This window comes from Parasteatoda tepidariorum, chromosome 6 (genome assembly GCF_982258835.1).
Source record: "Parasteatoda tepidariorum strain Cologne lab strain chromosome 6, Ptep-v5.0, whole genome shotgun sequence".
Lineage (NCBI taxonomy): Eukaryota > Metazoa > Arthropoda > Arachnida > Araneae > Theridiidae > Parasteatoda > Parasteatoda tepidariorum.
The window spans coordinates 107,486,828-107,509,583 of NC_141760.1; the positions used below are offsets into that span (position 1 = coordinate 107,486,828).

At 28.2% G+C, this 22,756-nt stretch overlaps 2 protein-coding genes across 16 annotated transcripts in view; both read left to right on the forward strand.

The window, feature by feature from the left end:
• Positions 1-368: 368 nt before the first annotated feature.
• Positions 369-22,756, forward strand: part of LOC107449365 (uncharacterized) — a 51,207-nt gene continuing 28,819 nt past the window's right edge. For 10 of the 15 annotated variants that reach the window (XM_087166414.1, XM_087166413.1, XM_087166412.1 and 7 more), the window contains exons 1-5: positions 369-1,012; positions 4,051-4,153; positions 6,111-6,209; positions 18,187-18,386; positions 22,384-22,492. In XM_087166414.1, coding sequence (XP_087022540.1) covers positions 22,458-22,492 — 35 coding nt within the window. In that variant the 5' untranslated portion in view covers positions 369-1,012; positions 4,051-4,153; positions 6,111-6,209; positions 18,187-18,386; positions 22,384-22,457. Of the gene's footprint in view, positions 1,017-4,050; positions 4,154-6,110; positions 6,210-18,186; positions 18,387-22,383; positions 22,493-22,756 lie in introns of all 15 variants that reach the window. The other 5 variants (XM_087166406.1, XM_087166408.1, XM_087166409.1 and 2 more) reach the window with 5 other exon arrangements.
• Positions 11,180-21,116, forward strand: LOC147808264 (uncharacterized). The gene is made up of 5 exons (XM_087166958.1): positions 11,180-11,598; positions 12,745-13,688; positions 13,851-16,376; positions 18,256-18,386; positions 21,081-21,116. Exons 1-5 carry the CDS (start codon positions 11,180-11,182, stop codon positions 21,114-21,116), a joined length of 4,056 nt encoding a protein of 1,351 aa, XP_087023084.1.

Genomic DNA, 22,756 nt, shown 5'->3' on the forward strand with positions numbered 1-22,756 from the left:
CCCCCTACTATTCTCCAAACCACCTTATTTCGATAGGGCTATCAAAAAGCACGCGAACCTATGATCTCAAACAGTGTCATGGAAACTATCTAACCCCCTCTCCAAAAGGTCCAAACTGTGATGGCAAGTCTGAAAAACTTTTAATACATATTTTCGCTGCCTTTTTTAGTACTTCTCTATACCCAAGTGTTTTGTTTTAGCCTTTCCCGCTAAAAGATTTCATTTACCAGGTTATGCTTCAAATCTCTCTCTCCCATTCGCGAATTTTCTTAAACAGTGAGAATGTCCCTTGCGGTTAAACAACGGGTGAGCCAGTTGCTTTAGGTCAGGCTGATCCTTTAATTTAAAATCAAAGAACTCATGCAACAGAAATAGAAGGTCAGAAACGTCTTAATCAAAACAAATAGAATTCAAATTTAGCAGAAAATTTAATTTTTCGTTTTTCAATAAGCTTCGAGAAATGAGATTAAAATTTTCTATTTTTAGAAGACTATGAAGAATGGACCTCATTTAAGAAATCCTTCGTCTCTTGGGAATTCCTTTAAAGAACATTAAGCAGTATGCTTTTGATGAAGCTATATGCTTGGTTAGTTTTATTTCCACCCACTAAATGTTTAAATTAGTCATGGAACTAATTTAATCTTTTAGTGGTATACCATGCTTATTGTATTTTCTACTATAAATCGTATTTTGATAGGGATTTTTGATATCGTAAATAGCATAGTAATTTTGATAATCAGGGGTCTGTCCAGGCCGAATTTACTACCGTTTAGCGGTACCTTCACAAATTCAATTTTAGGAAAAACGGTAGTTTCACAAAGTACTTTTTCTTACAATTTTATTTTTGTATCCCTTAAGAAACGATAAATCCATATTTTTACCATATTTTTGTGTTGATTTTTAAATATAATTTTTAATTTTTCACAAATAACGTCTAAATTTTCACAAAATAGGTACCTCTCAGAAAAACCTAGACAGACCCCTGATAATGAAATGCTGTGAAGTATGAATAGTAGGTACTCAAACTCTTAAATTCGATGTTATAAAGGTTTTATAATTTTGTATAAAACTTTAATAATACAAGTATAGTTATTTAAAAAAAGAAATGTAAGAAAATTAAACTCTCTGTCATTATATTGAATTTTAATTTATTTAAATTCAAATATGTTTATGTAGGAACGGATTGCTAAACAATTCTATATGGCTATTTTTAGTATCACCCATTTCATTCAATTTGCTTCGGTTTTATTTTTTTTTTCAATGTCCTGGAAAAAATAAATTTTTTCCAGTAAATATTCCTAACTAATATAAAATCAAGATTTCTTGACAATCGAATATAAAATTTTTTTTCTATATTTTCCCTTTTTCTCAAGAAAGACCCTCATTCATCTTACCCTTTGGTTTTTGAGCCCACATTGTAAGTTGAAAGTTTTTTGCTTTGGTGAATTCTTTTACCCTTTATGGTTGAAACCATTAGTTTTGTCACACCTTGTTTACAACTAACAGCTATATAATTGATTTACTTGTTTTCAGTCAAGAATTCTTGCAAATAAAAGTTTATTCAGCTAACTTTATTTTGGTTGTAAGAGACAAATTTTTGATTTCGTGAAATATGACTAATTTATATTTAAGTATATAATATGCCAATAATATTTACTTCTTAGATGATGCTACTTAGATTAAACATAATTTGTTTATTTTTTAAAAAATTTCGTTAAAAAAACGTGTATTAGGGAGATATGTTTCACACTTTTATGGGGTCAGCAGATTTGACCCTGGAACTTAAATGGTCTTAACGGAGAATTAAACTGCCACTAATCATTTTATTTGTTTAACTGCAATAGCTTAGCAATTTTTGGGCATTTAATTTCTAAAAAAATTTTGGCAAATCCACCATATAAATTCAAAATAAGTTTCAATCATTTTACTTACCTAAAATATGTAAAAGACATATATAACCAGATGTAAGTTTGCGAACACGTCTTTTAAGCAACTCTCATAAGTAAAAACATCAGATTGTGTAAACAAGATATTTCTCAGAGTTTAAATAGCTTTAGCTTATACTTTTCTCAAAAAAAAAAATAAATAAATAAAAGATAGGAAAAAGCTCAAAATCTTTTATGAAAATTGTACCATTACTGATGATCATAAAAAATATGAGCAAAGGATTTTAAGGTGTAACACAATGAAGTCCTTTATACAATATTCCAAGTTTCAGAAAAAAAGGCTTACAGATATAATAATTTAAATTTTTTGACATATATTTTCAAAACAGTCATTGTTTAAGAAGTATGTAATTAAAGAAGTATGAAATTAAAATATTGTGAGAAAGAAAACAAATTTTTGAAACTAGCTATGTTTATTAGAACTCCTTAGACTGCACCAAAACTATTGCTTTTCAGTTATGAGATTTATCTATTTATTTCATGATAACATCATATGCAGGTTTGAGTTTTTGTATTTTGAAATAAAAAAAGTTAATTATAGAAGTAAATCATCTTTTTAGGTAAAACAACAAAAACAATTAAATTACTAAAATCAACTCTTAAATATAACACATTTCTAGCATTTATGTATAGTTTTTATGTTTTGTGAATATATTTGATTTTAACAAATCTTTTTCAAGGTCAAAGGAAAGGAAAAAGACTCTTAATACTTTTTATATTTTCTTTTTAATATAGGATGCAAGGGAAGACAATATTTGTTCAATATATGTCAACAAATAGTTCACAGCCAGTAGCACACAACTATTTATTTCAAAATTTTTAATAAATTTATTTATAATTTTTAAAATAAATGTTTATTTTACTTTATCTATTTACCTTTATTTTTCTTATTTCAAATTTTTTTTTGTGTGTTTAAATTAGTGTAATTAAATTACATACACTTAATTGTAAAACTTATACTTAACATTTTAATTTTATTTATTTACTTTTAGTTTTTCTTTTTTTTGATATCTGTAATGCATATCATTATTATTAAAAAGATTTTATTTTTCATAGATTATGCACACACAAAGCCACCAGAACATTATAGTGGCCCCACTTTCTTTCTTTTTGTTATCCAGCACAAAACTTGTTGAGAATAACCAAGAAAACCTTTCAGGAGCCTCAAACTAAATAGCACATTTAAATTCAGTGCCACATAATGTAATAAAACTTTGTTTGATATTAAGATTTTACGCTACACACAGTGCCATCTCCTTATTAGTGTGTGAAAAATTAATCATTAGATCGGAAGTTATTCAGTTTTTTATTTATTTTTTTGTAAATGTTTTTCTTATTTGAAGTTACCTAAAAAACTGCGTGATATTTTCTCAGACTACTAGCTTTCAGGAATTAGGTATTAAGTCTTTTTTTATTTTTTTTTTTAGTGCATTAATGTGTGGATCCATGCACACATTTTATACAACTCCCAACACTCTTTCTTCTAGATTAGCAATTTTGTATGAATAAAAATGTCATGATGAATAAAAGCAAAAGAATTCACAATTATTTGCTAAAAATTATAGTTTGTATTTTAAAAAGTAAAATAAAAATCACATAAAATTTCCTAGAGTTAAAAAATTTATTGTAAGACATCCCACAAAGTCAAATTGGATTTTTACTTTAAAGTTCATTAATATTTTTAATCATTAAATTGTTTCATTAATAACTGTTTTAATAATATGCCAATTTGTTCTAAGTTAAAACTTGCCAGCCATTTTTCAATAATAAAAAAAAATTAATTTTAGAGTGTGTTCATCAATAATTTCTACAGGAAGTTGTAACTAACTTCCTAGAAAATTTTAACGAATATCTTTACGAAATCTTATGTTCCGATTTAGTTTTATAGTATTTGTGGCAATGATACTTTTTTTATGCTAATATGCTTGATTTGATACTATATCAATATTCTCAAACCAATTAATATTGCACCTTAGTATGTGAAAATCTGTTCACCAGATAAACAATTATTCACAGTGTTCTTTTTATGCATTCTCCATAGTCTTTATGCTAATATATTCTTTTACTGAATTGTTATTAAATTGTTAGTATGAATTTTTTACAGACTTATTCTGAGGCTTTGTGTGATTTTTAGAAAAATTTGTTTAAGCTAAATGAAAGAAGAAAAGAAAACAACATAATTGTTCATTCTAATCCAGTTAACAAAGGTATTAATTCTTTTATTATTTTAAATATTATAAAGGGAGAGTAGGGGGAAACTGGGTACCTTGATTGTGTCAAAATTAATTCTATTTTTCAGTGGGCAAACTCTGAATTACATGTCACTTGTCAAAAAGATGCACCTATCATATTGTTGGTGATTAATTCAATGCATCTGTGTCGATAAACTTGTTTTTCTGTATCAGCTTTAATGTTCTTTCGTTTTTAAATCTAGCCTTATTACAATTATTTTTAGTACAGCTTAATAAACGTAATTACTAACGATTCATTACAAACAATAAGGTTCATTAGTTAGTATCACTCTTCAGTATAGCCTCTGCTCTTGAGGTTAGGCAGGGTAACACCCAATCTTTCCCTACCGTGAGCCCACGGAAGCTACAAAACATTGAAGGAAGAAAATAACTGTATTCAAGATTGAACAAAAGTTTCATGGAACAAAGTTTATTGCTTCTTCCATGCACCCTTATTTTAATATTTTGTGTAGTTTTTGAAGACAGCAGAATTGTAGTTTATGCTTTGATATAAAAAATTCTCTGCAATTTTCTTTTAAAAAAATGATTTAGTTTTCGTAATGAATTTTGGTCAGGCGCCTAGATGTTTTGTCCCCCTCCCTTGAGTACAGTCTTAATGACATCACATGTAAATTGCCTGCGTAATTTCCGTAAATTTCCTTATAAAATGGAAATGTCTACTTTTTCATTGAAATTCTAGTATTTCTAAATTTCCCATAGAGTTAGCATTTATTCCTGGTCTTATTAATGGGGCGATTCGACTTTTTCTAGAAAAAAATCATTTATAGCAAAAGTTATATATGTGTGACTTTTCATGACTGTTGTCTTGTACAAAACTAAACAATGGATATCTGACAGTTTCTATGTTGAGCAGATCAGCTCCAACACCCTTTAAATCTTAGCTAAACGATCTTTCCCCACTTTTCCTTATATCTGAGAATGAAAGACTATGATATTGAACTAAATTTATGTATTATCTTTTTAATTATCCTTTTTTTAATAAACTTTTATAATTTAATAATATCTCACTGCCATGTATATTTTTTCTATAAAATTATAACTCTCTATATTGGTTGTGTTTTGTGGATAAATTTACAAATTAGGTCATTGAAATGTAACATCACAAAATTACTTATGTATGATCTTTTGTGATGACTACTTGTTGTCATTCTATAATCTGGTCACTATAAAAAAAAGATGGCAAACCTACGGCCCTCGTGGCACTAGGTGTTCAGATGTCATGGTGGCACACAACAAGTATACTATAAATTACTTTATTTGCTTACATTTACTGCAAAACGTTTTTAAAAAATCTCTAAGACTGACAACAGCAAAGGTAGATTCAGAAACGAGTACCATTGTGTGCATAAGTTAATATGCCGTTATTTTATGATCTTTTGTCTATTTTAACTAGAATTCTTAAAATTTACATCTGAATGTGCTTTAAAAAATCACAAGTTATCTGAGTTGTTACAGGAAATAGAATCTCAATAGGGCAAACTTCTTACATTGTATACAAATTCTTCTCAAATTTGAGGAACTTTTAGATGAAATTTGATTTTTCATATCAAAACAAGGATTTACTTAATTTATGGGTTCAATTTAACTGTGTGATTTCATATTTTTTTTACATTTGAAGCACTATCAACTGATTTAACTTAGGAATTGCGAAGAAAAGTTTAAACTGAAAATATGTTGTTTGAGATCCCTGAAGTGCAAACTTGATATATATTCCTGAAAGGAATAGCGAGTTTCGCTGATTTATCTTCTAAAGGCAGAAAAATATTTTTAAGAGCTGTTTGGATATTACAAAATTCTGATGAAATATTATCAAAGCTATTTTCTCTATTTTGTAAATTTTATAAAACATAAAAGGTTTGTTTTAAGATCTCCCTTTGCTAAAATGAATAATCATAAAATGTCACTTTTTTAGTGGTTTGATATTTTGGAAAGGAAACTGACAGAATGGTCTTGGTAAAGCTTTAGAAGAACTTGAGAATACAGATTTGAAGAATTGAATACAAAAAATAGGGTAATTTTATCCTTAGAAAATTGAATATTTTCATACTTTTTTTTAATGAGATATTATATATTTATATATAATGTAATATAAACGCATTTTGAAATGTAATAAGTGCATTAAGAAGGCATCTTAAATTGAATTGAACAAAATTTTTTTAGAAACTGAAAGAAAATAAAGGCAGATTAAAATAATATTTTCAGTTGTATTGATGCATTTAATTTTCCATGCTATAAAAAATTAAAAACTTTTAACATTAACTATTTTTTTTGCTTATAACTGTCTTCTTCAGTACAATTTAAAAATCTTAATATTAAATTGAAATATTTTCAAAAAAATTTATTCAACTTATATCTGATACAAGTTAATCCTTAAACAGAAAATTCAGTAATAAAACATAATTTAATAGTTTAAAATCACAGTAAAGGTTTAAATATGAGTTTTAAAATGAAATACAATTTTTGGTAAACTGGACCATATATTGGACACTAGATGAACATTTTCAAATTCAAGAAGATTGATTCAAACAGTATACATAATGAACAAAACAATTGTTTCATTTATATTCAAATGCATATCATAGGTATTGAAATCAGTGTTATAAATTTACAACTGCATAAAATGAAGGGTTGAAAACTTTAAAATGTTTTCAAATAAAATTAAAATAAGCTATGTTAGACCAGAAACTGTAATTGCCTTATAACTAATAGATAATAAGTTGAGTGTCTACTGATAGGGACAGCTTTTTGTTCTATCTTACATCAAATACGCTGCAATTTATTTTTAACTAACTGATGATCAGTCAAGATCAGGACATACTTCCTTTATATTCTATTGAAAGTAGAATTTCTTAAAATTTTTGAATTATCGTTGATAAAAGTAATGTTAATCTAGAGGGTCAGATTCAGTAGCCATTTCAGCATTCTTGCTCTTAATTCAGACGATGAAAAAATTATTTAAAGATATTATGAAATTGTAGGTTTGATGAAAACATCCTTCCATCTCAATAGTTGAAGGGATTGATTGACTTTGACAAGAAAAACTGTTAGAAATTAGATATAGTAAATATAAATTCAGTGATGAGGAGTAGGATATTTGGTAACAACAAAAAACCCTTTCTTATGTCCAAGTGTGCAGTATATTGATATTTCCATGAAACTATTTTTAGAGAATAATTAAAAGTCAACCACTAAAGGGTTTTCTTAAGGGAACTTGGCTTTACATGTTTCAAAAGGATAAACAGAAATTATTGTATTTCTCTTGAAGGTGACGTTGATGAGAACAAGTAAATGAGACATAAATACAATAAGCAGAATTTTATTTAACAGCTGCAACTACTTGGAATCTCCCTCTATATTAACCACAAGTAAAGAAAGTATAGTTATGAAAGAAGTTTTTTTTATAAAAAGAAATCCAAAAATCCTATCTAAAAGTATATGAAAAATATCCATTTGGATTTTTTATGTACATATAATATTTTATGTGGTAGATAAGCACATTTTGTCATTCTTCTTTGTTTATGGTGCCTTGGGCTTCTTTAAGCCATGCATTTGGCAATCTCTGATAATAAATCCAAAACTTTCTCAATAAATTGTTTAAAAATTATTCTTACATTAAAAATATTTTCTTTCATACAAATTACTAATCTTTTAAAATTGTAATCTTGTTCCCAAACTGTTGAGCTGTAATGTATCTTAATTTTAAGTGAACTGATTGTTCATATTTTAGTGTTTTATCTACAAAGTGCTTACGAAATTCAATTTTTAAACTCTATTAATTTACTATTTGTATTAGAGCCCTGCTAATGTGTCTGGAATATATTTATGCTTTGAAATTAAATCGAGTGTTTACCTGATAGCTCTTACTTTCATAAAACTAATATAGTCATATTTGCTTTTTGTAGTAATGATCTTGATGACTTTTATCATTTCATCACAATCTTGTTATTTCAAAGGTTCAATATATCACAGATTTTAGATCGTAACTGTTATTATAGTTTATTTCAACTGTGTGATGCAATTAATTTTTATGATACATCATACATTCATAACTGCAGTTGTATAAATGTATAAGAAGGGTGCAAAAAAGTAATACAAAATAAATTTGTAGCAACTTTTTGCAACAAACTTTTTTTAGCTAACTTATTTCAAGCCTTTTGTGTAGTGCTAATTATGCTCTTCTGTGATGTGTACAAATCAACTGTTCTTTGAATGATATTTCAGTCCTCACATACTTGGTGGATCAACTATGTTATTGTTTTCCTCTCTATTTTTTACACATAATGGACCAATTACTATGTATTCTCCATAATGCTATCTTACCTCTTAGTATAAACTAATTTTTGTCTCTTCAGTAATTTTTTTACTGATACTGAATGATTTTAAAATGAAAAAAATAATAATACGGTTTTTTTATTCCTTCTAATTAAAAGAAGTCTTAATTTAGAAAAATATGTAAAATACTTCTAATACACTTTTCCACAATAAAAAACATAAATGAGCCATGCAAGCACATTAATTCCTATTGCCATTCTTTCCTTTGGCTTTGAAAGAATTAACAGGTTACTTCAAACTATTGAGTCAATTGCAGTCTGTGCATTGTATCCTTTTGCTAAGTTACAAACTCACAAATAGATTTTTTATCCACTGAAGAAAAACTCAATAGTATATTTTACGTGTTTTATTTTGCTAATTTTGTGTTGTGATTATTTTTATTTTGTGAATTTTTAATTATTTTAAAATTTGTTTGCTGGTTTTAGAAAAAAAACATTTCACGCTATTGAAATGGTGTAATTATTAGTTGTTGTATATTATTGAATCGAGATTATATATTATTCATTTCTAAGAATATGTAAAAATAAACCTTCATTATGTAACAAATGAAAGTGCTGTCAGAAACTTAAAGACTCATATCAATAAGAATATCTATGCCTTATCAATTCAAAGAAATAAGAAATATTGGTTATTTGTACTTTTTCCTAACTTTGTCATTTAAGTAGTTGAATGATTGTTCTGGTAACTGAATCTTCTTTTTAAATTATTTTAAATACAAAAGCAAAATTTAAGACTCCTGTTTTTTTATATATTTTTTTTCTATTGTATATCATTGAGCAATATTTTAAAAAGGTATTAAATTTGTCAAAATGTATATTCCAATATTGTTTAATTTTTCTAGGCAAAGATTCCTTTAAATGTTTTATTTTTTTAAATTCAATTCAATTAGATTATAGATTTGTGCAAATAATTTTTTTTACAACTCATTCAAGTTCTTTGCTAGATTTAATTGTTATTCAACAATACTACTCACTAAGCTGGTAATATTTAAATATATATTTTTTAAATTAAAATTACTGTTGTTTAAATATATTGTACATAGATTGTATAATGTTGTTTTTAGTTAATTTTTTTAAGGAAATTCTATAATATTGTATTTGAAAGAAAAATCGTGTAATTCTTTGCTTAGGTAATGATAGTTCAATATTATGATTTTTACATTACATTTATCTTTTTGCATCTAGTTTAAAAACTTGTTTAAACAACTACAACCAGCCATTACTGGCAGTACAGTTTATTTTATTTACGCTCTGAAATTTACGATATGAGTTAAATATTATAAAATAGTAACCTGAAGAAATACAATAATTTATATTCATATTGAAATCAAAAGTTTTTATTTTAATTAATGTTACGAAATTTATCCTTAAAATATAAACTAAATAATATACCTTCACACCATAGTTACCTCTCAAACTAATTCCGAAACAATGATTTACATGATATATAAAACTATAGTATGCTGGTATGATGAGCTAGCTAGGTGAGGCATTGCTTCAGATCTTGCCAGTAGTTCGAGAATGGCTAACTTAAATGTATTTTTGGAAGGTGGGACAAGAAGATAAAAAGGCATTAAATTTGAGCTTTTTTTTCTTGAATTCTTAAATCTAGGGATTGTAAATAACCACTGTTCTCCCAAACCAATACCATTACTATCTAAGTTTTGTTCCTTTGGACTTAAGTGGAGGAGTCTATGATACCCTTATGAAAGATCAAGGCTGGCTGTCAAAAATGTATTTAATGAAATATTAGCCAATATTTTAAAATTTCTACTACTATGTATTGATTTTTGAGATGTCAGGCATAGAAAATTAAAAAAAATTAAAAAATCTGTATGTCAATAGAGCTGAAAGTGAGGTATGGCAAGATATGTGCACTGGTGGACAAAATTAAGACAACATCAGAATTGGACACAGCTTCAATGGGCTAATGTTCTCTTCACCGATGAGTCCAGATTCAGTTTACAACCTGATTCTTGACGGTTATTGATATGGAGGGAACCTGGAACCCGATACCATCCCAGCAACATTATCGAAAGGGATCATTATGCTGGTGGAGGGCTCATGGTTTGGGCAGGGATCATGCAAGATGCCTGCACACCACTCGATGTGTTTGACAATGGTTCCGTGAATGCCCAGAGGTACAGGTAGGAGGTCCTAGAGCCCTATGTGCGTCTTTTCAGGGGCGCTGTTGGCCCTGAGTTCATTTTTATGGTGTAGAAATACATGTTATTGAACCACCGATAGATGGCGGAGTTTATCATTAGATTGTAACCGTAACCGCAAACTAAGATTTTGTAAAAAGCAAGAAAATTGTAATGTAGTAGTAGAAAAGTCTACCATTGTACCGTATTGAACATGTTAATGATTTAAATATATTTTTGTTACTTACCCCTTGGTAATTATTGAGTAGTTTTCCTGTGCCATCAAGAAAACGAGAAAAAGGTTATATTCACTAATAATAGTAATAAATCTTCGGTGTATTTACCCTATTAGAATTGCTTTAATTTGAAAAGCGAAACTGGTGCATCGATGCCGAGAAAGGCAATGCACTGAAGATAAGAATAGAATCGAATTTTAGTGGATAAAAGAAAGCCAGAAAAAAGGGGTAAGTTTATTTTGATTGAGAAATATTATATTTGGATATATCATGGATATAGAAAAACTTAAAATGAAAAGAAGAGCTTTGAAAAGTTCTGCTACTAAATTTCTCACTAACTTAGATAAAAACTTTGATAATTTGACAATTTATGAATTAGAAACATCTTTAGAACAATTAAGTGAGAAAATGTTGAACATAAAATTAATAAATGAAGAGATAATGAAAGAACTAGATGTTAAAGATATCGAAAAGGAAGTTGAATCCTCTGAAACATATGTAGAAGATTTGATTAACTATAAATGTAAAATTAAACAGAAGATTCAACAAATTAGTGCCACTTCCTCAACTAGTTCTAATTTAAATGGTGTAACTAGCTCTCAGACTGTAAATCAAACAGAAGTAAACAAATGCACGATAAAACTACCAAAATTAACTGTAAACAAATATTTCGGAGATCCAAATTCATGGTTGGAATTTATCGGCCAGTTCGAAAATTCAATTGATAAAAATCCGTATCTTTCAAATATTGAAAAACTAATTTATCTAAAAAGTTTTGTTGGAGGAGCAGCTTCAAAAGCAATTTCGGGTCTTTCTTTAACGGATGATAATTATAAAGCAGCCCTTAATTTGTTGAAAGATCGGTTTGGACAGAAAAACTTGCTTATAAATGCTCATTTAGGCCAATTATTAAATATAACACCAATAAAGCATAACTCTGATACTTTTGGATTGCGAAAATTATTCGATCGAGTAGAAATCGAAATTAGAAATTTAGAATCGCTAGGAATTGATTCGGCATCTTACGGAAATTTATTAACGCCGATAATTTTAAAGGTACTCCCATCGGAAATAACTTTAGATTTTAGTAGGAAAGAGAAGGGGGATAATTGGGATTTAAAAGCCCTTCTAAAATTTTTAAGTGAAGAAATAAAAAGTCGCGAAAAAACCACCGCCATTACAAATATAAAATGTTCGAATAATCAAAAAGAAGATAAATTTAGATCAAGGCCGCACCCACAAAAAGAAATAACATCCGCTCATGAATTATGCGCGACCGCAACGAGAATTAATAAATGTGTATTTTGTGGGGGTGACCATGAATCTGAGAAATGTGATACTCTCACAGTAGAAGAAAGAAAAAATGTTTTGATTAAGCAGAGACTCTGCTTTCTTTGCTTAAAACCAAATCATCGGTTAATTGATTGTTACAGTAAGAAGAAATGTGTTTTTTGTAATCGGAGACACTCGAAAGCGATTTGCTTTAAGTTAGAGGAAAATAAACAAACAAAAACTTTAAACGATAGAAAGAATTCTAAGGAAAATTTAGAAATTGTTTCGGCCATTTCTTCTTGCGAGAATAAATTAAAACAAAAACAAAATTCGAATCCCATTTTATTACAAACTTGCTCAATCATTGCGGAAAATAAAAACAAACAAGAAAATTTTACAATTTTTCTTGATAATGGAAGCCAACGGACTTTCATAACAAATAAATTGGTAAAAAGATTAAATTTACCAGTAATTAGAAAAGAAAAATTGTCGATTAATTCTTTTGGATCAGAGCAACCCCAAACTAAATTGTTTAATGTAGTTAGCATCCGATTAAGAAATAGGGAAGATCCTAATTATAAAATAGATATAGAAGCCGTAGAAACTGACACTATTTGTGCAACTCAGCTGCCTTCTCCAAGCAAAAACATTGTTAAGGATTACGAATTTTTAAAAACAGTTCAACTTGCGGATGATTTTCAAACCGAAACTAAAGATGTTTTGATTTTAATCGGATCGTATTTTTATTTTGATATAGTGACTGGCCGAATTCATAGACTTGATAAAAAACTTGTAGCGGTAGAAACAATTTTCGGTTGGTGCATTTATGGGCACATAAATAAAATAAACAATCTACTAGCTATGAACGTAATTGTTAACCGTGGTGATGAGACTTTAATTAGACAATTTTTTGATCTTGAGTCCATTGGAATTTTGCCTGATTCGCCTATTACTGATAACGAGGAAGAAACAATAGTTCAAGAGTTTGAGTCTTCCATTACATTTGATAAACGTTATAAAATTAAATTGCCCTGGAAATTAGAATTGATTGACAACTTAAAATCAAATTATGATGTTGCCCTTAAGAGACTCCACCATCTTGTACACAAATTCGAAAAGAACCCTTGGTTACTTAATGAATATAGACAAACCATAGAATCATATCTTGCAGAGGGTATTATTGAAGAAATTCCTGACACTCAATATTCAAATGATAAAATTATATTTTATCTTCCCCACAGGGCGGTTATTAAAGAAGAGCGCCAAACTACAAAACTCCGCATTGTTTATGATGCATCGTCTCACTCAGCTGAATCCTGTTCGCTAAATGATTGTTTATACACTGGTCCCAAATTAACTAATGATATTTTTGATATTCTAATAAACTTTAGGAACAAAGAGATAGCTTTTGTTGCAGATTTGAAGCAAGCTTTCCTTAATATCGAAATTGTGGAGGAAGATCGAGATGCGACCAGATTTATCTGGATGGAACCTCCCTTTGATGAAGGTAAGATTAAAATTTATCGATTTACTCGTGTTTTATTTGGACTTACTTCTAGTCCCTTCCTTCTTGCGGCAACTATAAAATTTCATTTGAAGAATTATGAAAAAATATATCCTCAAACTATAAAAATTATAAGAGAATCATTGTATGTGGACGATGTGATAGGATGCGAGGATAATGTAGATAAAGCTTTTAGTTTCAGTCAGGAAGCTATTAAAATTTTTGAAGATGCGGGTATGCAACTTAGAAAATGGAATTCAAATTCGAAACCTCTTATAGACTTGTGGGAAACTAATAACATTCAAATAGATCACACCATAGAAAATTCAGACTTAATACCTTCTGAGCATAAAGTACTTGGGATAGGGTGGAATAGTGACACAGACATTTTTTATTTTGATACTAAACATCTTATCAAATTTTTATCTGAAGGGAGACACACAAAAAGATTTTTGCTGAAAGCTGCTGGTCGTATATTCGACCCAATAGGATATTTGAGCCCCTTTGTAGTAACCATAAAGTGTTTAATTCAAGCAGTTTGGTGCGCTGGAATTGATTGGGATGAAGAACTCCCTCAGGAAATTGCTTGTGATTTTCAGGATTGGTGCAATGGTGTTAAAAAATTAAAAGACATTGAAATACCACGTTACTATTTAAGGGATGCTCTTGGAGATAGTATACAGGATATACAGCTTCACATATTTTCTGATGCTAGTTTGAAAGCATACGGCTGCGTGGCGTATTTGAGAATTGTTACAAATTCAGATAAGATATATACATCATTTGTTGCATCCAAAAGTAGAGTATCTCCCCTCAAAAGTCTGTCATTACCCAGACTGGAATTGATGGCTGCCCTTTTAGCTGCTCGATTGAGCAATAATTTGGTAAAAAACTTAAAATTTAAACTTACTCAAAAATTTTGGACTGATTCATCCATCACTTACTTCTGGATTAGAGGTTTACCCAACCGATTTAAACCCTTCGTAAAAAACCGCGTTGTTGAGATTCAACAATTAACAGATCCTGAACATTGGTTCCACTGCCTCGGCAAAGAAAACCCGGCAGACTTAGTTTCGAGAGGACTGAAAGCATCCGAATCGATTAACAACACTCTTTGGTGGGAAGGACCCCCTTTCCTCAAAAAACGTGTTGACAGTTGGCCTCAGACTTTTGAAACATCCCCGGAAGAAAATCTCCTGGAATTCAGAAAGAAGAAAGAGGAAATTCCAAGTTTCTGCTTTAGTACATCTTCCAATGATCTAAGAATTAATCCGGAGAATTATAGTTGCTTTTTAAAATTTTTGAGGATAACAGCATGGATTAGACGTTTTATTTCAAAGATCAGAAAACAATCTACCTCTAAGGGACTACTCACATCATCAGAAATTGAAGAAGCAGAAGAGTTTTGGATCAAATTTGAGCAAAGAAAAGCGTACCATTCAGAAATATTGGCCTTAGAAAGTGGAAAAGAAATTGACAAGAATTCTTCCATTAGAAGTTTTGCCCCCTTTTTGGATGATAAAAAGGTTTTAAGAATAGGAGGCAGATTGGAAAATTCGGAATTTTATCTAGAACAAAAACACCCTATCTTACTTCCTAATAAATGTAAATTTACGGAACTGTTGATTAGAAATAAACACGAAGGAATATTTCATGGTGGTGTTTCTGCCACCCTTTCTAAAATTAGAAATCGATTTTGGATCGCTAGAGGTCGGCAGCTTATAAAGAAAATAATAAAGAATTGCATAATATGTCGCAAATATTCAGCTCTACCTGCTAAGCAAATAACCAGTCCCCTACCTAAAGATCGAGTTTCAGAATCTCCACCATTCTCAGTTTGCGGAGTGGACTTTGCAGGTCCGATATATGCTAAAACATCGAATACTCCTGAAAAAGCCTATATATGTTTGTTTACTTGCGCAGTAACAAGAGCGTTACACTTAGAATTAGTTTCAAATCTAAGTACAGAAAAATTTATATTAGCCTTGCGTAGGTTTATTTCCAGACGAGGAATTGTCCAAACCATATATAGCGATAATGCAAAAACCTTTAAAAGCGCAAATAAAGAACTTCAACTCATTTTTAACTTGATTCAAGATCCAAAGATTCAAAATTTTATAGCAAATAAAAGGATCAAGTGGAAATTTATCATGGAACGAGCTGCATGGTGGGGAGGTTTCTACGAGAGATTAGTGAAATCGGTGAAGGAATGCTTACGCAAAACTCTATCTAAATCTCTTCTTACTTTTGAGGAATTAACAACAATCTTAACAGATATAGAATCAGTGTTAAACCAGCGCCCTTTAAGCTTTGTTTATTCTGACTTAAATGAACCCGAACCTTTGACTCCTGCTCATTTTTTATTGCCTCAGAAGAAAATCGAGCTTCCGTTATATTACACCGGAGCTCTTTTTGAACACTCAAATCGTTCTTCCTTAATCAAAAGGAAACTGTTCCAGATGAGACTTTTACAAAATTTTTGGACCAAATGGAAAGAACAGTATGTTCTTCTCTTAAAAACTGCGCATCGGCTGACAACTTCAGAAAGTCAACGGAACCTTCAAGTCCAGGACGTTGTCTTGATCGAAGGAGCCCAAAAGAATAAATTACTTTGGAGCCTTGGAGTAATCGAAGAAGTCTACCCTGGACGGGATGGCAAAGTCCGGAGCTGTCTCATAAGGACTAATGGAAGTCGGATCAGACGTCCCGTTCAACTGTTATATCCTTTTGAAATTTTAAATAATGCTTAAAAATTTGATTCATGTTGAACTTTAATGTTTTTTTTTCTATTTGTCATTTTTCCTTTAATCTTACTAGATATTATGGACGTCCCCGTCCATGATGGGGAGTTTGTAGAAATACATGTTATTGAACCACCGATAGATGGCGGAGTTTATCATTAGATTGTAACCGTAACCGCAAACTAAGATTTTGTAAAAAGCAAGAAAATTGTAATGTAGTAGTAGAAAAGTCTACCATTGTACCGTATTGAACATGTTAATGATTTAAATATATTTTTGTTACTTACCCCTTGGTAATTATTGAGTAGTTTTCCTGTGCCATCAAGAAAACGAGAAAAAGGTTATATTCACTAATAATAGTAATAAATCTTCGGTGTATTTACCCTATTAGAATTGCTTTAATTTGAAAAGCGAAATATGGACGACAATGCGCAATCACATAGGGCTCTCATGGTTGATGAGTATCTGGAAAGCGAGGATATTCAACGAATAGATTGACCAGCCAAATACCCTGACCAGATTTACAGTTACAAATCATTTATCACTCAAAAGTTATTCCAATAATTTACTTCATTGAAAGTAAACATAAAATGTAAACTACTTTTCTTGTAGCAGTTATTTTAAAAATTTAAACAATGGTGCATCAAACTTTGAGTTTTTGTTTGATATCTCAACTTTATTAAATAAATGAAGAAAAATTGAATAAAACTGGGTGACAAATTTTATTTATGTGTAACCATAATTTAAATTAAATATTTTAATTTAAGGAACTTTTGTCATTTGTTTTTCAAAAGCAGATTGCTAGCTTATTTTTATTTGCTCACTCCTAATAAAATATTATCCATGTTGCTCGATGAAAATGAGAGGGAATGTTGTTTATAGGTCTTAGAATTTTGTTAAAAAACTATCTGTTAACTTTTGAAAAGAAGCATAATATTTTTGAAGAAATAAAGATTTTGAAGTTATATAAATTTTGTAAAGAAAAAGTAAAATTCTAAAAACAAATAAATTATTCACTTTTTACAATGATTTTTTTTACTGTGAAATATGTTTTATAAAATAATTTTTTGATAATCAGATTTACAACATCGAATTACTGTGTTTTATAGAATCAACCAAGAATGTTTTATAGAATTAGTAATTTATAAAATAGCAACCTCCTGTGTTTTTCACATTTTGTAATAATTATGAAGCAACAATACTGTAAATTCTGTTTTTTTTTATTTAATTACTTAAATCAGGTTGGAAGATATGACAAAATTATGATAAGTGGATAGTCGAAACCCTTTGAATGTAGTAATCATTGATAAAGAAAGGACAGTGGAAGAAAGTGAATTTCTATTTCTGTCTATAAATAACCTTTTAAAGAACATTTTCTTTTCTTTTGTTTTTTATTGTGGACACCCTTTTTTTCTTATTTAGATAAAAGATGAAAAAATTATTAAAGAGCATTATGCCAGAAAACTGAGATAAAAGCACATATATTGATAGTTATGATGTGATAAATATGTGTTCAGTTATATATTTAGATTATTTTATGGGTGAATAAACCCTTGATGCTTATTACAGTTTAGAAAATTTTAAATGTTGACTTACTGACCTCTTGGTAGACACTCTAACTAAATGTATCATTAAGAATTAATCTTCTCTATTATGGGATTAAAGAAAAATTATATGATTATAGGCATTACATGTTTATAATCACTGTTAACTTTCCACTGCAATAAAGTTTCTCATTCAAACTTTTTATTCTTTCACAGGAATGGACAGCAGGTGAATGTATACCAGAATTTTTTCCGATCCTCTGATTTTTAATTCTATTCACTCAGACTTAAATGATCTTGGCATTCCATGGTGTGATAGTCCAGAAGATTTTGTGGCAAAGCATAGAAATGCTTTAGAAAGTTCTCATGTATCTGAGCCGCTTCATCACTGGATGGATTTAACTTTTGGTTGTATAGTATGTATTCTTAATTTTTCTCTTTTAAACAAATGGATTTATGTTTTTGGTGTGTTGAAAATTGTATTAATTTTCTGTACTGTGATTTTTAAGTAGCTTTTAGACTTACCATTATTTATATACATCAGTTTTTCAGGTAAAAATTTAAATAAATAATGTGAGAGTACTAATTTTAACCACAAATCATTTTTTTAAAATTGTTTGTTACTCATTTTTTCAAAAAAATAAATAAATAAAATAGGAAAAAAATGATTAAACTTCATAAAAGTAGATGTAAAATTTTTACTGATATTATAGCCTTTTTGTAACCAATGAAAAAAAATTAAAAAAATTTTATTAATTGTTTCTATTAAGTTTTTAAAAACATTCTGGGAAAATTTTTTCAACCATGACTTCAAAAAATTTTCTATTGTTGGGTTATTAATTTTTAAAGGGTAACCTAAATATCCTTACATATTGTTGCAGAAAATCTGGTTTTGTAAGCACTAATAACTCAAACAGTGAAAATGATACAATCTTAGTTTAGACTTGGAACTGAATTGTCTAAGTTTTTCATGTGATCAACATTTAGTGAACATATTATGTTACTTATTGCTTTTTACATTTGATAAACATATTACGTTACTTTTTTTAAAAAAACATCCATTTTTTTAGTATTTAAATATTATTTTTAAGTTTATTTTTACTATGAATTTTAACCTTTTATTTTAAACTGCATACATCATAATCCTATGAGACAGGAGACTTAAGCTTTTTTGAAAATGTTTATTTTTTAAGGTCATTTTTCATTGGTGAGGTAGAAAAAAAGTTTTACATAATGTTGCTTAAATGTATCATACTGGTTATTTCTTATTAATTTGCTCTATGATGCAAATAATGAAGGATGTTGCCCTTAAAAATAATAGTATTGAAATTTTATTTCTAAAAGTATTGAGACCTTAATTCCTAAAAGTTGTATATTTGTAAGGAAATGAAAGAAGGGGACAAATATTTCCTTTTAAGGTAAACAATGAAATTAAAAGGAATAATGTATACATCTACTAAATATTTCATGACAATATTTTTCTAGAAAGCAAGGAAGAGAAGAACTAAATTCTTTAAAATAGATTGAGTTTGTGCAGTAATATTGTAAAATTATATAGTACCTAATATAGTAATATTATAAAAATGGTCAAGCTGTTGTTATTCTTAATATGCAGAAATCATAAAAAAGGGAGGGAGCTAAGGAAGTAATCAACATGTATAACTTCATTCTTGAAAATTGCATGTATTTTTTTATTTCTGAGCCTATCTTTATTTCTTTTTAATTTTAAAATAAATTTTTCGTATCATTATTTAAGTAATTTTTTCCATTCCAATGACAGTGCAAACACATTAACTGAAAAATAAATATGTCAAAATTAGTTTCCTTTTATTTTTAGTACTAAAGCGTTCAAAACAAATCTTTGTGAGAAAAAAAATTCTAATAATTTTTGCTTAAAGCAAAATATGGATTGAGCTAATTTTCGTTTAAATTTAGGTCTATATAGTTTTAAAGTAAAATCTAATAGTGAGCTATAAATGGATGAATTAATTTATCACTCAATCTGACTGCCTTGAATTCTGAGTTTTATAAACAGTCAATTAGCACTGCTTTATGCATATTTAGAAGTCCAGCATAGACACAATGTTAGAGATAATTGGTTTTTAACTATAGCAGTAAATATTAAAAACAAAATGATCTTATTTTGGTTTTATTAACATTTTAAAATAGGTAGGTAATTTCTTTGCTTGGAGCAATGAGCTTAATATGGTTAAAAAATCAAATATGCTTTAAATATTTTTGTTTTATTCCATAGGTAATTTAATTTGTTTTTTTTTCAAGAGAAGTTTTTCAGATCTCATAACGAGTTATCTTAAAAATATGAACTCTCCCAAATAATGTCAAACACTTCAATGAAAATGAAAAATAATCTTTTTGAGTGTTAAAAATAGATAATAAAATTACGATTAAGAATAAGAATAATCAGGTAGTTTTCCTTACAAATATTATTATTTTTCTGTTCTTACAGTTTCAAACTGATATTGTTTTAGTAATGTTGTAATACTAAAAAATTATAGTTAGGCAAAGAAAAAAAAAACTTAAGATAAAATTTTAAGTTCAGAAGGCGAAAGTTGATTCGCATTATTTAATAAATTGATTTAAAGATTTTAAGTTATGAAAAAGCAATTTAAAGTTTAGGTGAGATTTTTGGGTGTGATTTTAAAATTCATTTAAGTTATAGAACTGCCAAAGTCTGAAATTGCTGGGGCTTTATTTAAAAAGTATAATTTTTTTATTAAAAAAGTACTTAACAGGACATTTTCTTGATTGTAGCAGAAAAGAGAATATACTCTTTTCGTTAAAATAATAACATTTTAAGGATTGGCTTCTGAAAGCTATAAATATGACCATGTTATTTGTTAATTTATTTTTTTGTATCTTACTAATTATTTAGGTAAACTATGTGTGAAATAAAATAAAATTTGCATAACAAAATGCTTATTTTTCATACCTGACATGTATCATGATATTTTATAACTAAGATTAAACATAAGAAGAAAATGATTTCCAGATGTGAAAAAAAATATAATTTGGAATTAAGTCTAGTGTCTAGTAATTCTTGCATTTGACATTTTTTGTAAATTTTATATCTATTTTTAATTCTTTTTTAGTATGGATTAGAAATGTTGTGCAAAGCAAAGGCTTAAAAATATTTAGCATCTTTATAATTAATTATTTGTTTGTATTTAAATCTTATTTTGAAAGAAAAAAACAACAACTTATTTCTTATACTTTTTGCATTTCAAAAAAGTTTGTTTCTTTTTTAACAGAAAAATATTTAATTCTTGGTAGTACCATTAGTTTTAAAATTTCCCTTTCTGTTGTTTATTTAGAAAATTACTAGACTTTAAAAGTTAAATCAACACTTCCTTTGCAAAGTATTTTAATGAAAACTATAAAGTCTGTGAATTTTGTTGCTAAGGCTCTTTTGAGTAGTTTTAATCATCTAGGTTGATTAAGTATTTTCAAAAATTTTGCAGTTTTATATATTTAAACTAGTACTTCCTTTTGTAAAAAGTTTTTAGAGCATGTTTTTAAATGTATTAAAAATCATTATAAAATAAGTATTAAAAAATATGAAGGATGAAGTTCTCAAACATATTCATTAAATAACTTTTTAAAGAGTGAACACAAAATTATAGAACAGTCATCTTTAATAAATTTTATTTTAAATTTTAACTTCATGCATAAAACTTCAGTTTTGTAATTTTGTTTACCTATGATGAATTAAAAATGGTAGACTTTTGACATCTAAATTCTAAAATAACATTGATTTATGAATTAATATTGGGACAGAAGATTTCCTTATAATATAGGATACTGCTGAGAGTTCAAATTATATTTTTCTTATCACGTAACGCTTATTTCTTTCTCTTATTTATTTATAAAATTTTGAAATGGAAAAACTAGGAAAATAATTTTTCTTTTCTTTTCAAAATGATCTAAAATTATTCACGTACACTATATTTGAAAAATGATTTCAAAATTGGAACAAAAGAAGCTTAAAGGTACAATTTTATGTCTGGTGAAATTCAATTTTATTTAGGGAGTTAAAAAGAAGGATGTTAATTAAAATTTTGATGCAATTAAAAAAAAAAGATTTTTTTTTTTAAAGAATATTAAAATTTTGTATATATTTTAAAGTTATTCATGTATAAAAACCAAACAAAGATGTTGTAAAACAATATATTTGTAGTTATTATTGTAGTAAAACACTTTTTAAAAACTATTCAGAGCTATTTTTTTTAAATTAATCAAACAAGCCTCCTTAATATATGCATTTCCAAGGCTCCCAAAAGTGGCCCTTTTGTCAAGCTAAAAAAGTATAATCATGAATGTTAGTGCTTTATCTTAAATTAACATTCAATATCTGGACAATAAAAAATAAAAAATTAAATTGTTTTTGGCTTTCAGGTTCAGCTGCTGTCAAAGCAAAATATGTCTGCTTACCATTAGTTGATCAGCATACAACAGTTCAAAGTTATGGAATGGTTCAGTTATTTACACATCCTCATCCCCATAAGTTGATCAAATCTTTATTTTTGAGAACTCCTTGAATTTTTAAAAGAATTCAATTTGTTTAGTTTTATTATTTTATAATAATTAGATTTCAGCAAAAGAAACATTGGTTCAGTAAGATATAAAATTAAAAAATACTTATTAAGTGTTAAGTTTCTGAACTGTCATTATGAAAAGCTCGGGCTCCATCCTCTGTGACGTCTTAAACCCCACACAGCTTCAGATTGATGGGTACCAGCTTGTCTGGGAAGTAAAGGTGGCCTGTGTG